Source organism: Takifugu flavidus, chromosome 1 (assembly GCF_003711565.1).
Source record: "Takifugu flavidus isolate HTHZ2018 chromosome 1, ASM371156v2, whole genome shotgun sequence".
Lineage (NCBI taxonomy): Eukaryota > Metazoa > Chordata > Actinopteri > Tetraodontiformes > Tetraodontidae > Takifugu > Takifugu flavidus.
The window spans coordinates 1,213,740-1,226,547 of record NC_079520.1 but is presented as its reverse complement, the minus strand read 5'-3'; the positions used below and the strand labels follow the sequence as shown (position 1 = coordinate 1,226,547).

The 12,808-nt window shown below is 47.0% G+C and overlaps 1 protein-coding gene across 1 annotated transcript; it reads right to left on the bottom strand.

Moving 5' to 3' along the window:
* Positions 1-3,727: 3,727 nt before the first annotated feature.
* On the bottom strand, positions 3,728-12,692 carry inhbb (inhibin subunit beta B). The gene is made up of 2 exons (XM_057053972.1): positions 11,591-12,692; positions 3,728-6,041 (listed from the first exon to the last, which is right to left on the bottom strand). Exons 1-2 carry the CDS (start codon positions 11,976-11,978, stop codon positions 5,221-5,223), a joined length of 1,209 nt encoding a protein of 402 aa, XP_056909952.1. The 5' UTR covers positions 11,979-12,692; the 3' UTR covers positions 3,728-5,220.
* Positions 12,693-12,808: the final 116 nt, after the last annotated feature.

The window sequence follows — 12,808 nt, the reverse complement described above, 5'->3', positions numbered from 1 at the left end:
AATGAAGGAATCACATGATTGACTGGAAAATAGTGGTGAAAATACCCATGTTGATCCAAATCCACATCTGAATCCAGGAGTTTTTTTTTTTTAAAAAAAGCTAATATTTATGCTAATATGTGAGGAAAAATGCATGAAAATGTCCTTTTGATGAATATAACTAGATATTATTGTATCTATTAACCTCACCACAACAGTAGCCATTTCTAATGGTGCTATTGCTATGCTAACACAACTGATGATTTCAGGTTTTCCCAATAGTCTTTCATTTTAATATAGTTTTCAACATGTGAATGAGCAAAAACCATTCACGCACTGTTTGCTGGCCTTTTCATCCAACCCCACAGCCTCCTCCCGTTCCCAGGATTACATAGCCCCTTTCACTGGGCAGAGATGATCTTACAGAGACAACACAAACGAGAGCTTTGTGGCCCCAGCAAGTGTGCCTTCAGTGCTGGGGGAGTCAGGAGGTCAGGACGGTGGAAGGTGGGGTGAGAAGGTGAGAAGCTGATGGAGGGAGACATAGTTTTGGGGGAGGGAGAAGCCAAATTTGATGACAAGGCTTCAGTTGTCTTGGAACAACCGTGACATTATGACACTGTGGACTCACAAAAATACACAGTCGCCCAGCCGAACAGGCCCGGTGACCCATCACCTCCTCCATCAGGAACTGAGACCTGCATTTTAAGCCTGTTTTAAACGTTGTTATTCCAACGCCGGTGAGATTTGAGAATTTTAAGTTGCTGTCTCACGTTACTCAGTTAAACACAAAGAATTGAGCCAAAATAGTCACAAGTGAGATTTTGTGCTTCTGTTGTCCAGCACACGATGAACAGTTTGATGGAAAATAACTAATTTCCCTCTGTGGCCTTATTTTTGGACATGAGCACACGGATCATTCGCAGGTGGAACATGCACAAATTTTAGTTTGTCTTTTTAGCCACTTTAGCCACTTTTTAGCCAAGTACTGCGGTAATCAACAAAAATGTTGAAAAACTAGTATGAAGGGATTAATGAAGCTTTTTGCTCATTAGTGCTCTCAAATATGCTTTCAAGTTGCAAAGCCTTTTTAGTCCAGTAATCTGCCCGTGAGAGAGAGCTCGCCGGGACCACGGTCCGCGTTGCTCCACAGGTCAAAATGTCACTTTGTGTTGTAGGAAGAAGTAAACAGCAGTGGAATAAGCCTCCTGTCTTAAGGGGACCCACGACATAAATCCTTAAAATAAGTCTGCCCGTGGACGCCGAAACAAAGGGTCAGGCTGTAACGGGCACGACGAGAAATCCTGCTGTGAGCAGAGGGCTGGATCACAGTGGGGTTAAAGAAGAATGCACCTACACACACACACCTGCACACACACACACACACACACAGAGACACACACAGACACATACACACATGTACTGGTGTCAGAAGCTCATATTAAAGACACGAATAATCACAAGAATTTACAGGAATAGTACATTTCCCCCTTTTTTTAACTGAAAACATTGTTTTATTCTACTATTTTCTTTCCCCCTCCCCCAACGTCCCTGAAACATTTGTTATGTCAACTCTCCAGTTTAACATTCTGGCTTTAAATGCTGTCTTTTTTCTGCAATATGATGTTTTTGGACATGTTAGGTGGACAATTCTGCTGTTTTTTGCTGTGTGAAAACGAAAAGCTTGGCCACTCACCAGTGAAATAAAAATCCAAAATGCAATTCAAAGTCTAAAAGTCGAGACTCAACATCCTTCTCCTCAGCAAACAAAGGTCGAGGTGAAAAATCGAGCAGAAGACTGTTTGACCCCTGGAGTCGTAAATTCATTAGCAAAGGTGGACGGGCCGAAGGGACGGATGAGCGAGCGCTGTCGGGGGTGATAAAACTGCTGACCCCGTCCAACCTGCCCTCAACCTGTGGAGCGTTTAGACGAGGGAGGGCAGACGGACAGTATTTGGCCAGGAAGATAAGCTGAGGCTGTGGAGCTTGAATTGTTTATGGTGCACGCCACTCGGGGGGGATTCAGCGTGAGGGTGTCTCCTCACCATATCTGAGATCAGCACTTTAGCACTCTGACGTTTGAGGGCATCTTCAGCTCTTCGTCGGCATCATTAACATTCCAGCTGTGGAGGTTTTGGCAGGTGTCAAGAAGCAGAAGACAGCTTTGCATCGCTCTCAGCTCGAAATTGTTTTCCATTGTGGAGATGGAAAACAGGGTGGGAACACTCTTGATGGGTCATTTATCTTTTTCTGGCAACTGTCTTGGTTATTTATTTGCTGCTTTTCTTTCTTAATACTGTCACTCCGGTGGCCTTGGATGATCCCTTTTCCTGACTTGCTCTTTCCCCTGCAGGCAAACATACCTCATTTTACAGCTTTGCACATTCTAATAGTTCTGCGAGCAATTATCCATGTGATACAAAGTGATTTGTTTTGATGGAACCAGGCAGGAACATTACATGAACTCCAACCGTTGGAGGGTGTTGGCACAGCGAGGACTCAGTGCGCTGCCGCTGCTGCTGCTGCCGCCGCCACCGCCGCTGCCGCCGCCACCGCCGCTGCCGCCGCTGCTGCTGCTGCTGCACACAAATGTCAACACGCTGGTGCTGCTTACTAAGGCAACTGTAAACCTAGCTTAACATTCAGAAACCCCTGGAGAATAGTTGTGTTTGGTAATGGCTATACGCACGCAGAAAACACACATATACAATGTAAAAAAACTGGCAAATGTTGTCATACTTGTGTAGCGGTTAATCATACTTGTAATAACCGATCTGCAGTGTAAGACAGAGTCTTGCCTGAAGGCTAAAGAATGATGATTATATTCTCAGTCAAAGGCTGAGGTGTGGTTGAACAGATCTTTGAAGCCTCACCTTCCTCAGATCAAAGCAACACATCACTTTTCAGACACCTCAACAGCACTCCATAAAAACTGAAATTGTTCCATCACCTGACCTGTTTCTAATGTTTATCGCCATCAGTTAATCAATCAGTAGCAGCTTAACGTGCCTCTCTGTTCTCTTTTCCTTCTGTTCCGTTGGGTTGTGAACTATTTATACACTCAAGTTTTTAAAGACCGACAAAGATCTGCAGGAGGAAATTGAAGAATTTTTGGAAAAAAAGCAGACGCACCAGAAATCAGTGAGTCAGTTTCCCTTTTCTCTCAGCACATCGCAGGTCCCTGCTTGTGGGGGCTTTTCCCTGTGGTGCTATCTCTGGTGTGACTGACAGTTTCTTCTTTCTTACCTTATTTGGCTTCAAAAAGTCAGCAGTTTTGGGAATATGTGTTATTCCCAATTTTGACTTATCACACACAACCTGAACTATGGGGTTCAGGGGGATGTTGCCAGGGGCCCTTTTTGTTCAGAAATAGTCGAAACAATCGTTTGTATTTGGCCGATGACGTGTGTGCAGATGACTCTTCATCAAGCTGGAACCGTCACATCACATCTGGATCTTTCCAGTGAGGATGACCGTGAGCTAATCTGGATCTAAACCGTTAAAACTGGTAAAGACACACCAACTTCCTGTTCCTTTTGATTCGTTTTTAAATTTTGCCATATTCCCAAAATATGAATTCCTAAGTTGTGACAAAATTCAAAATTTGTAATAAACAAGACTACTTTTAAAAAACTTGAAACAATCCAAAACTCATCAAACTGTCTGCAGCTCTGTATTATTCATGTCAATTCAGTTCAATTCAGTGATGATTTATAGAATCAAAAATTTTCAACAAGTGGCAAAAATGTGCAAATATTTTAAGAAAACACTTTTATTTTACATAAACTGTACAGATGACATTTATTTGACTCAATGAATCTTAGACAGGAACTAAAAATAGCTTTTCTTATTAAATAGAAAACAAAAATAGAATTAAAAGAGAAAAAAATGAAATTGCTTATGGTACAAAACAGAGAATGAAAACAGAGCTAAGCAATGAAGATCGTACCCTGATACAGTCATAGGCCTATTACAAAGGATCAACAGGTGTATTGTACATGGTAACTTGATGGCCTCGCCATCTTAGTACAATAGCTAAAATCTTGGCCTCTTTGGTTCCATTAATTAGGTAAAATACATTTTAACAACGATTTGAATTCTCCTCTATAAAAATAACTTTTCAATGGCAGTTTTTTTTTTTTCCGCAACTTTTCAGTGCAAATGTCACAACAATCATTCGCTTTGGAAAGGAGGCGAAAGATTACATTTCAAGTATTGATAAAGAGTCAAGGACTGAACAGAAAAAGAGTGAGAAGATGGAAAGAAAATTCAGTCTAATAGAGCATGTTGATTACGGGTATAGGTTACTGTACATTGCATAGCTCATGTGGCACTTATTTAGCGATAGAACAGGACACTCAGTACCCCTCGGAAGGCATTTCTTTATACAAGTGCTATTTGGGGCGTGCGTTTCAGTTTCTGGAAGTGCTCACTGCACTGTGGTGACCCACTGGGCCAAAACTAGAGTATCCACAACCACCAGACCCGCTCTTACCGGGCCTCGGAGGGCAGGAGGAAGCGGTTCTAGAGCGGTCCCTCCCTGTGCACTTTCAAGTGCACTTATGACATCCATCTTCACCTAGTTGTCATAGTAGCAGGGCCTGCAGCAAGCAGGATGCCGACGTTCCTTTACCGACAGCAAAATTGTCAACGGCGGAGGTGGCGGCAGCTTGTTCCTTTCGAGGGTTTAATCCAGAGAAGCATTAAGCGCTGTTGATCTAATTCCACCAGAGAGGACAGTCAGACTGCGTCTGCCGGGAAGTGCTGGTGTTCTGAATTGTATAAGCAGGATGAGTTGTCAGTGCTTTCAAAAACAAGTCTGTCTTGTGCTAAAGTTTTGAGGAGGGTCGGAGGGGTCGGGACTGTGAAGCCCATCGGCTGATCCTGTTCTGTTAAGCGCTTGTGATCTTCATTCAAGAGGAGATGACGACGCCATTATTTTTTTTACTAGAAATGGCAAACTAGAGCAACAAGTTATCATTTGGTGATCATCTTTCCCTTCTCATCCCATCGACGGCTGGTCGGTCGCCGAGCATACACTACAGCAAGCTTGCCATGAAGATAAATAACACACACTCACGCTCACACGTGCAAACACAACGCCGATACTTGCTCGAGTGTACCAGTATGTGTGTTGCTTGCACATACAGTCGGTATAGATATAGTGTATATGTGTACCATACAATGTTTGTACAAAAGGCTCTTTGACCAGTTCAAAGCTAATAGGTGGTCCAGATGGAGTCAAGCACAGCCGCACTCCTCCACAATCATGTTGGGTACGTCCCTCTTTACGATGTTGTATTCATCGTCGAAGTAGAGCATGGACATTGTACTGAGCTTGGTTGGAATGCAGCAGGAGTTTACCGAGCCTGGACTCATCCCTCTCAAGCGGTACTGGTTGACTACCGCCGTGTGAAAGGAGGAAGCTGAGCCCGGCACGCCTGGCATGTACGCTGGACAGCTTCCCTCGCAGTAGTTGCCGTAGTAGCCGGCTGGTGCGATGATCCAGTCGTTCCAGCCAATGAGACGGAAGTCAATGTAAAACTGCTGCCGACAACACAGGCCACCACTCGTGCCATCGCATTCGAGCCCTCGCTTTCGGATGCGGTGCTTTCCATCTACCTGACGAGCACGTACCACCAGGAAGGGCCGGTGGGAAGGGTCTCCTGGGTCCACCAGCACCGGGACCACGCCGGCCGTCTCGCAGCCCTCACAGTGCACTTCCAAGTCCTGCCGCCGACTTCCTTTCCCGAAAACAGCTCGCACTGCCTCTGACAGAGGGAAAGTGTGCCATCCGCTGCGTTTGAGATCTACGCGCTTTTCCACCAGAGCCCAGCGGCCGGGGCCTCCTCCACCACCACCTCCCGGTCCTCCCTCTGTGCTGGCAGCTCCTGCTTCCTGGTAATGGATCTTGACAGTCACTTTCCTCCTCAGACCCTTTTCAGGGCCGGCAGGCAGCACACGGAAGAAAAGCCAGAGGCTCGCCTGGGACACATACAGGTTCTGGTTTCCCTCGTTGGAGATGAGGAAGTAGAGGCCAGGCTTGGAGTTTGAATGTTCATCTGTTAGAGACAGAAAACCATAAAAGGTCAACTCCACTGATCTGAACAAAGATCTGTAAATATGGGTGCTGCCGCGTTGGGTGAGTGAGACGAATCCTGTTCCCACAACCTTTTTTCCCCCTTTGGAAACCCTATTTTTAAACGAATAAACAAAATAAAGTCCCGATACAAATGGAAAACATCTGTAAAAGACATTTGGTACTATATTTTCCAAAAAATTCAGATCTACATTTCATGCAGCGCTGGCCAGTGTATCATCTGTTGTCATGGCTACAGGGTACGGGAGGGTTGTGCTGTGATAACATATCTGATGCCAGAGATCGTTCTCGCCCACCCCGAGACCACCTGTTATTATGTGGTCATACTTGGGTCATGTGATGGCTGAAATATTTCCATGACAACTAGCTTCAGGTATGTTGTTAGCGACGCAAAGCGGTTTTCGGTAGTTTGGTAAAGAAGAGAATTAGGTGTGACCCAAAGATGTGTTCTGGGTTGTGGATCAGTTTTCAAACCCAGAAAAACAAAGAGGAAAAAACGGAAAGCCTCTTAAAAAGGGCACCGCTCCCTCTTTTAAGGATCTTGTTTTCTCCGTTCATGCTCAACCACTGCGTCAGGTGACCTCCGTGGCGGTCTCTGATAGGCCAGCTGTGACATGCCAGTTCTGGGACGGCGCCCAGTTGTCCTCGGGTCCAGCTTTGTCAGTGACGTGGATAAAAAGAAGCGAGAGAAACAATGCATTGCAAGAAAAAGGAGGACGAAAGTGGAAAAGGTGGGAGGATGGAGGAAAAAGCCAAGATCCACGGGGGGTTCACCGAGTTCGCTGTTCCTGCCCTCCCTCCCAACCCCCAACCTCCGTACCCCTCCTTACAGTCCGAACAGCCTGAGAGTGACAGCACAAAGCCCCCTGTGAGGCACTGGGAGACAGCCACGCTGCAGCCCGCCATTGAAACGCGTGGCTTTTCAGCACGAAGCATGATGAGGCAAAAATAAAAGCCATTTACATGACATTGGCACTTTCTGCTGGAGCACAATGACGAGATCCCAGGAGTCCAAAGGTGGCAATGGGCTCTCACTGGCAGTATTTTTGTATTTTCTTTTTCCTCCAAGCCTAATGATGTCTTCCAAATTACCCTGAGGTAACTTGAAAGGTTTCTATTTCAGGAGATTTCAGTGCAATGGGCTCAGCGGAGCAGCGCCCTTGAAAGCAGCTAAATTACTTTGTTTGCCGACTGATTAGTGTGTCAGTGTCAATAGGTGGCTACCAAAGACAGGGGCCCCCGCCTCTTTAAGGCGCCTCACGCCTCTTCCTCCTGTAAGGAATGGCTTTACATTCACAGAGGAACCTGTTCAGACCAGCTCTCCGCTCATTAACACACACCCATCCCCAGAGTCGGCAGTGCATCAACCATCAGCCTCCTCCATACCAAAGCCTGTGGCTGAGCGATCAAGTCAGCATATATGAGCGCATGTTGAAATCCATCTGAAGCCGAAGGAACCAACCGAACGGCAGCTTTGTTTAAGCTGCAAAAGGCCCATGAGGTGATCTCTCTGGGCGCCAGCGCCAGCGCCTTCGTACGTGCCTCAACAGCAACAAGCAACAGTGGCAGAGTGATGAAGAGACAGGGGAGTGTAAGTGGAAAATAAATGTCATCACTGAACAGCCTGAAAGGTTCTCGTTCAGTTCTATAGACCCAGACAGGGCGGAGGACAAAAGACTGCGGACGGATGGATACAGCTGATCTGAGACCCTTTTAGTTTGGTATCAATTCGCTCAGTCAGCTTTCGTATGAAAAAAACTGACTACAACTAAATTCCACCTGTTTGACAGAATCTGTGGGATATTTAAAGTCCGGAAACAAATAACTCATCAAGTGGACATCCCAGAGCGTTATTAGTCCCGATCAGCTCGAATCTTCAGTAAACGACCACACCATGCGAAACCTTACGGTAACAAATAAAGCAGCTGAAAGATTTCATGACCTCAGCTCCCTGTTGAAACACGGTCAGCTTCCGTTACTGATGTCCTCTGCTGGGTCTTGAACGCACCACATGCCGAAAACCACCACGGCTTCAAAACTGTTAGGAATGAATGAGACTTCTAATAACTGCCTGAGTTTGCTGGATAACGTAGCCGGAACCTTTATATGATATATGAAGGTAACCTTTGATACTGGTAGTCCTGGGACATCATAAATAATCCATACATTGACAGCCGTGCAGCTTAACATATTTCCACTCGGGTCCTTTTATAAAAAGAACAAATTGTGTCCTTCATCCACTTCTACAATGCGTAGCTGGCCTCGACACGTCTCACCTGACCCCCGCGCTGGAAAAAGCTGCCGGTGAGCACGAGCGGGCGGGACACCTGGGTGGGCTCCTCTGGATAAAGAGCTACTTTCAGCGTGTCCCCACCTGCGCCACCAGGCCGGGGAAGAGGCCGTGGAACTATGGCAGAACTCATTACTCAGAGCCACTGTCGACAAGACCACACGCCGCGGGGACGGCGGGCCCCCGTGCACGCGGAGCAGCACGAGTGTGAGCCGGAACGAGGGGAGACTCCATGTTGGGAGAGGACAAGAGGGACGGAGAAGGACCGGTCCCGTCTCTGGTCACGGTTGTCTGTCATGTGATCACGGTATTCACGTGTGAACGGTTCCAATAATAAGAGAAAATGGGCCGAGGGTTATTTTACACCTTTCTGCCGACAAAACTAAAAAATGGATGATTTTCAAACAGCGTCACTCATTATTTTTGACAACAGGCGTCAGGTTTCGCTGCACTTCAAAAGAAATCTGGTGACGTCATCAATGTTTAGTGTTTTTTATTTATTCTGAATGCTGATTTAATAATGAAGTAATATGAATCATCAAAGGAATCAAAGACAACCCCAAAACATGTTAAATGGACTGGTTATACTGGGACAGAGAAGACAGATGTACTGGTTCTATTGGGAAGAGAGGATATGTGAAATGGTTATACCAGGACAAAGAGGATAAATGCACTGGTTCCACTGGGCAGAATAGCTAAATGAACTGGTTACAGTAGAACAGAGAAGATAGATGGTTATACTGGGATAGAACGTGTGCATGGACTGGCTGTACAGAGACAGAGAGGATATATGGAATGATTTCAACACATTTTTTGTTGAGTTGGGTCCAACAGCTGTTTTTAACTCTTCCTAACTAATTTGTTTAACTCATTTTTGGGTGCAGAATCCAAAACTGATCTCGGTTTTTCTCTATCAGCTCAAGTTTTTGAACTCTAGGATCTGCTATAGTAACCCTATAGGACATTGATGGTGCTGACCTGTCGGGAGCTGCACACACCTCTCGCCACGCTGTCTCGCTTGTGACGGGACTAACGAGTTACCACATAGCTGGAGATGAGTCCAGTCGTAATTAGATGGCAAGGCTGACTACAGCTGACCGGGAAATTCAGTTTAGCTGGAGGGGAAGCAAAAAAAACTGACCTGCTAGAAGAAAACTGACTGCAATTTTGGAATCAGCATGCCAATTTTAGGTTTCTTCAGCATAAAAAGCTAAAGCTAATGATTTTTTCTCAAAATATACTGGGATAGAAAGTATAAGTGGTCGTACTGGGACAGACAGAGAAAATAAAATGGTTATACTGGGTCTGAAAGTATAGAGTGGGCTGGTTAAAGTGGGGCAGAAAGGCAAACGCTGGGCTGGTTATAGTGAGGATAAAGTGCACTGTTCTATTGGGACAGAGAGGATAAATCATGGTGAAATGGTGACGCACGACGTCCTGGTGGAAGATCTGACCGATCATTTGGATCTCAAGGCAGCCGGGCTGAACGGTGAGGGAATAAGGAAAAGGTCTTGCTCAGCTCCAGGACAGCCTCTGACTGACAGCTCCTCATGAAAGAGCCGTGTCCTCAAGTAAACCCACAAACTCGAGGAACCGGTCAGAGTTAATGACCTCACATAATGAAGTCTTAATCCCGTGTCTTGGACCACTCGCTACAAGTTCACTGGGTCCGTACGGCAACGCCGAAGAATCGCAGCGTACTGATCTTAACTCCTCCATCAACTCCCTGTCTTCTCCCTCCCTTTCTTTGCCTGCTCCGCTCCCGTGGGTACGGGACACCGAATCCCTCAGCAAGGGACCATGTCAGAGAGGCGGGGGACCAGCAGAGGCTGGCAGGACTCTCCTCTCTCGGAAGGCACCCACAGTTCACCTTGTGAAAGGGGGATTGGGAAACGATATGTATACAACTCGTGCACACTAATGTTAATCTGGAACAAATTTGTTCTTCACATTTTTGAGGCACCGGTCCATATAGACCCGATAATTCCCCGATCCTATGCATCAATCCTGCTCGTCTTGCTTTGGAGGATTCTCAAGCCCTCGTCTCTGTGCCGTGCCCCCGCTGGCAGTATGTGATCGCGGGGGGTGAAGGGTGGGTGGGGGGGGGGGTAAGGCAGCTGGCCATGAAGGCAGAAGGGGTCTAGGGAGCAGGGACCCGAGCCAGCACCATGGTACAATGCCGCACAATGGCTCAAAGGTGTGAGGAAGAATGGATACAGAGGGTGGAAAAAAACAAATGGCAAAGGAGCCCAGTGAACTTTTCGGAATGACAAAAACATTCTTTACCATAATATGGGCACACACTAGCGCCACGGCCCTCCACTCCAACACAATCCTGCATGAACTCGAATGCCTCATGCATTATTCTGACTTCTTCCCCCGTGTCTGTAATTTCTGTCGAAGGCTTCAACGTCGACATGCCAGGTTGAGTGGGAACACGCAGTGCTCTTATAATAATTGCCTGGCTTTTGTTCTCCGGTCATGCGGCGGCTCAGATCATTCCCAAACAGTGGGCGGGGCCAGAGCAGGTCCCGCTCAGGCTAATTGTACCTGCAGGGACCCGAGAGGGACCCTGGTCGTCTTCGCCTTCGCGTTAACCCTCCAGACGTCTCACCACAGCTGAGTGCCAATCAGGGGATTCCATCAAGGTTTTTAGTGTGAGTTCAGGAAATGGTGTCTGTTTGTGAGAGGGAGGCACAGAAAGGGTGTTCTCTCCGGACTAACGCTGAGAATTAGTTAGATACACGTTGTTGGAGAAAGGGATAAATGGCCAATTGAGGGACTTTGTCCGTCCTGAAAAGGGGCTTTTATACATTGGAGTATTGAGTGTGAGCACAGCTTTAGTGATAAAATTGGATTCAGAGGTTCTTTTTATCCCCTAGACAACACACAGGGGTAATTTAAGGTCTTTGGTTTCATTTCTGTTCTATTTTCATTGGGTTGAAACAGGAGGATTTAACACAAACGGCTTCACCGGCTGTGATGTAATAAGATATTAAAAATGATGACTGCGCTGCAATTTGTTTATGGCTTCTTTTTTTTTTTTTTTAAAGGTTATCTCATCTTTTCGGGGCACAATGATAAGCTTCGCAAGTGCTTAAATCCCCCCGAATTGGAGTTTTGCTACGCACCTGGCCTCCTGCCCTCACAGAAAGTCAAAGGCTGGATGGGTTCACCAACGGGTTACACAGAGCTGCTCGTGATCAATTATTGATTATTACCTGATTCGGCGAAGCTGATGATCTCCGAGGTCTCGGCTTGGACCTCGTTGCTGTAGGCAGCCTGCCCCTCGAAGCTGGGGATCTCCACCCGCCCGTCCTCCCGAACTTTGCCGGCGTGCAGCCTCCTGAGCGCGGTCACCATCGCAGCCTTGGGCACGGAGTGCGTGATGTTCGGCCTGTCCTGCATCTGCAGCCGGCTCAGTATGTGCCTCTTCACCGCCTCCACGAAGTCGATGTTCATCCGCTCTGACTGATCCGGCGCTCTGTGGCCGCAGGAAGCGCACGACTCCTGGGCCGTGCTCTGCGGGTCCGCGCCGGTCGCCGAAATGCAGCGCACGCACAAAACGCACGCAACTAAGCAGGACACGAGGAGATTGCGTACGCTCATGATTTCTCCAAAGTTTACAGTTCTAATGCTAAAGGGGGTCAGTTTTTATCATACGAATGTGATTTTAAAGCTGTGTTTAATTTACAAACTCCGGGGGAACATCCAGTTGGGGTCCAAAGCTGAGACACCTGGAGGAATCCATAGAGGCCAAATTACATTTTAATATTCCAAAAGTAACAATGAAACAGTGCTGCTTATTATCTCCAGTATTCAGTGTTATCCTCCGACGCGTCTCTTCTCTGCGCAAAATGAAAAGTTCAGGAGTGATTTGCGGGGCGCCGGCAGGAGTTTGGAAGCGTGAACGCACTTCGATCAAGCCACCGAAACCAAACGAAGGACGAGAAGTCTGAACATTTAAAAGCAACGAACTAAACTGCGTCCAAATGATCTCATTGAGAGAAACGTGCAGAAGCTCCGCTGCAGTCCAGCAGAAACGAGCAAGTCGGCAACGGGGTCCCGCGTCTTTTGTGTGCGCCCTCCCTGGGTGTCGTGTGTTGCGCGCCGCTCTGGCCAACTCCTGCGAGATGCTGCTGCTCCGAACCCTGCTCTTTTCTTTTTTATCTCCTCCTCCTTTCCTCTCCTCCTCTTTGCAATCACGACAACAGGGGCTCCGCACACCCAAAGTTTTTATACAGTCGAAACCACGTGGGGATTTCCACCAACTGGACGAAAGATTAAGATTATCGAGCCACGATGTCTCCAGACCGCTGACACACCAGGCTTTTATTATGGCAACGCCACCGGCGCAGAGGTTGCCTGTTTTCTCCTCCCACTTAAATGGTTTTTAATCTTATTTGGTGTGGAGTGGAACGATTTGCTCATTCATACGT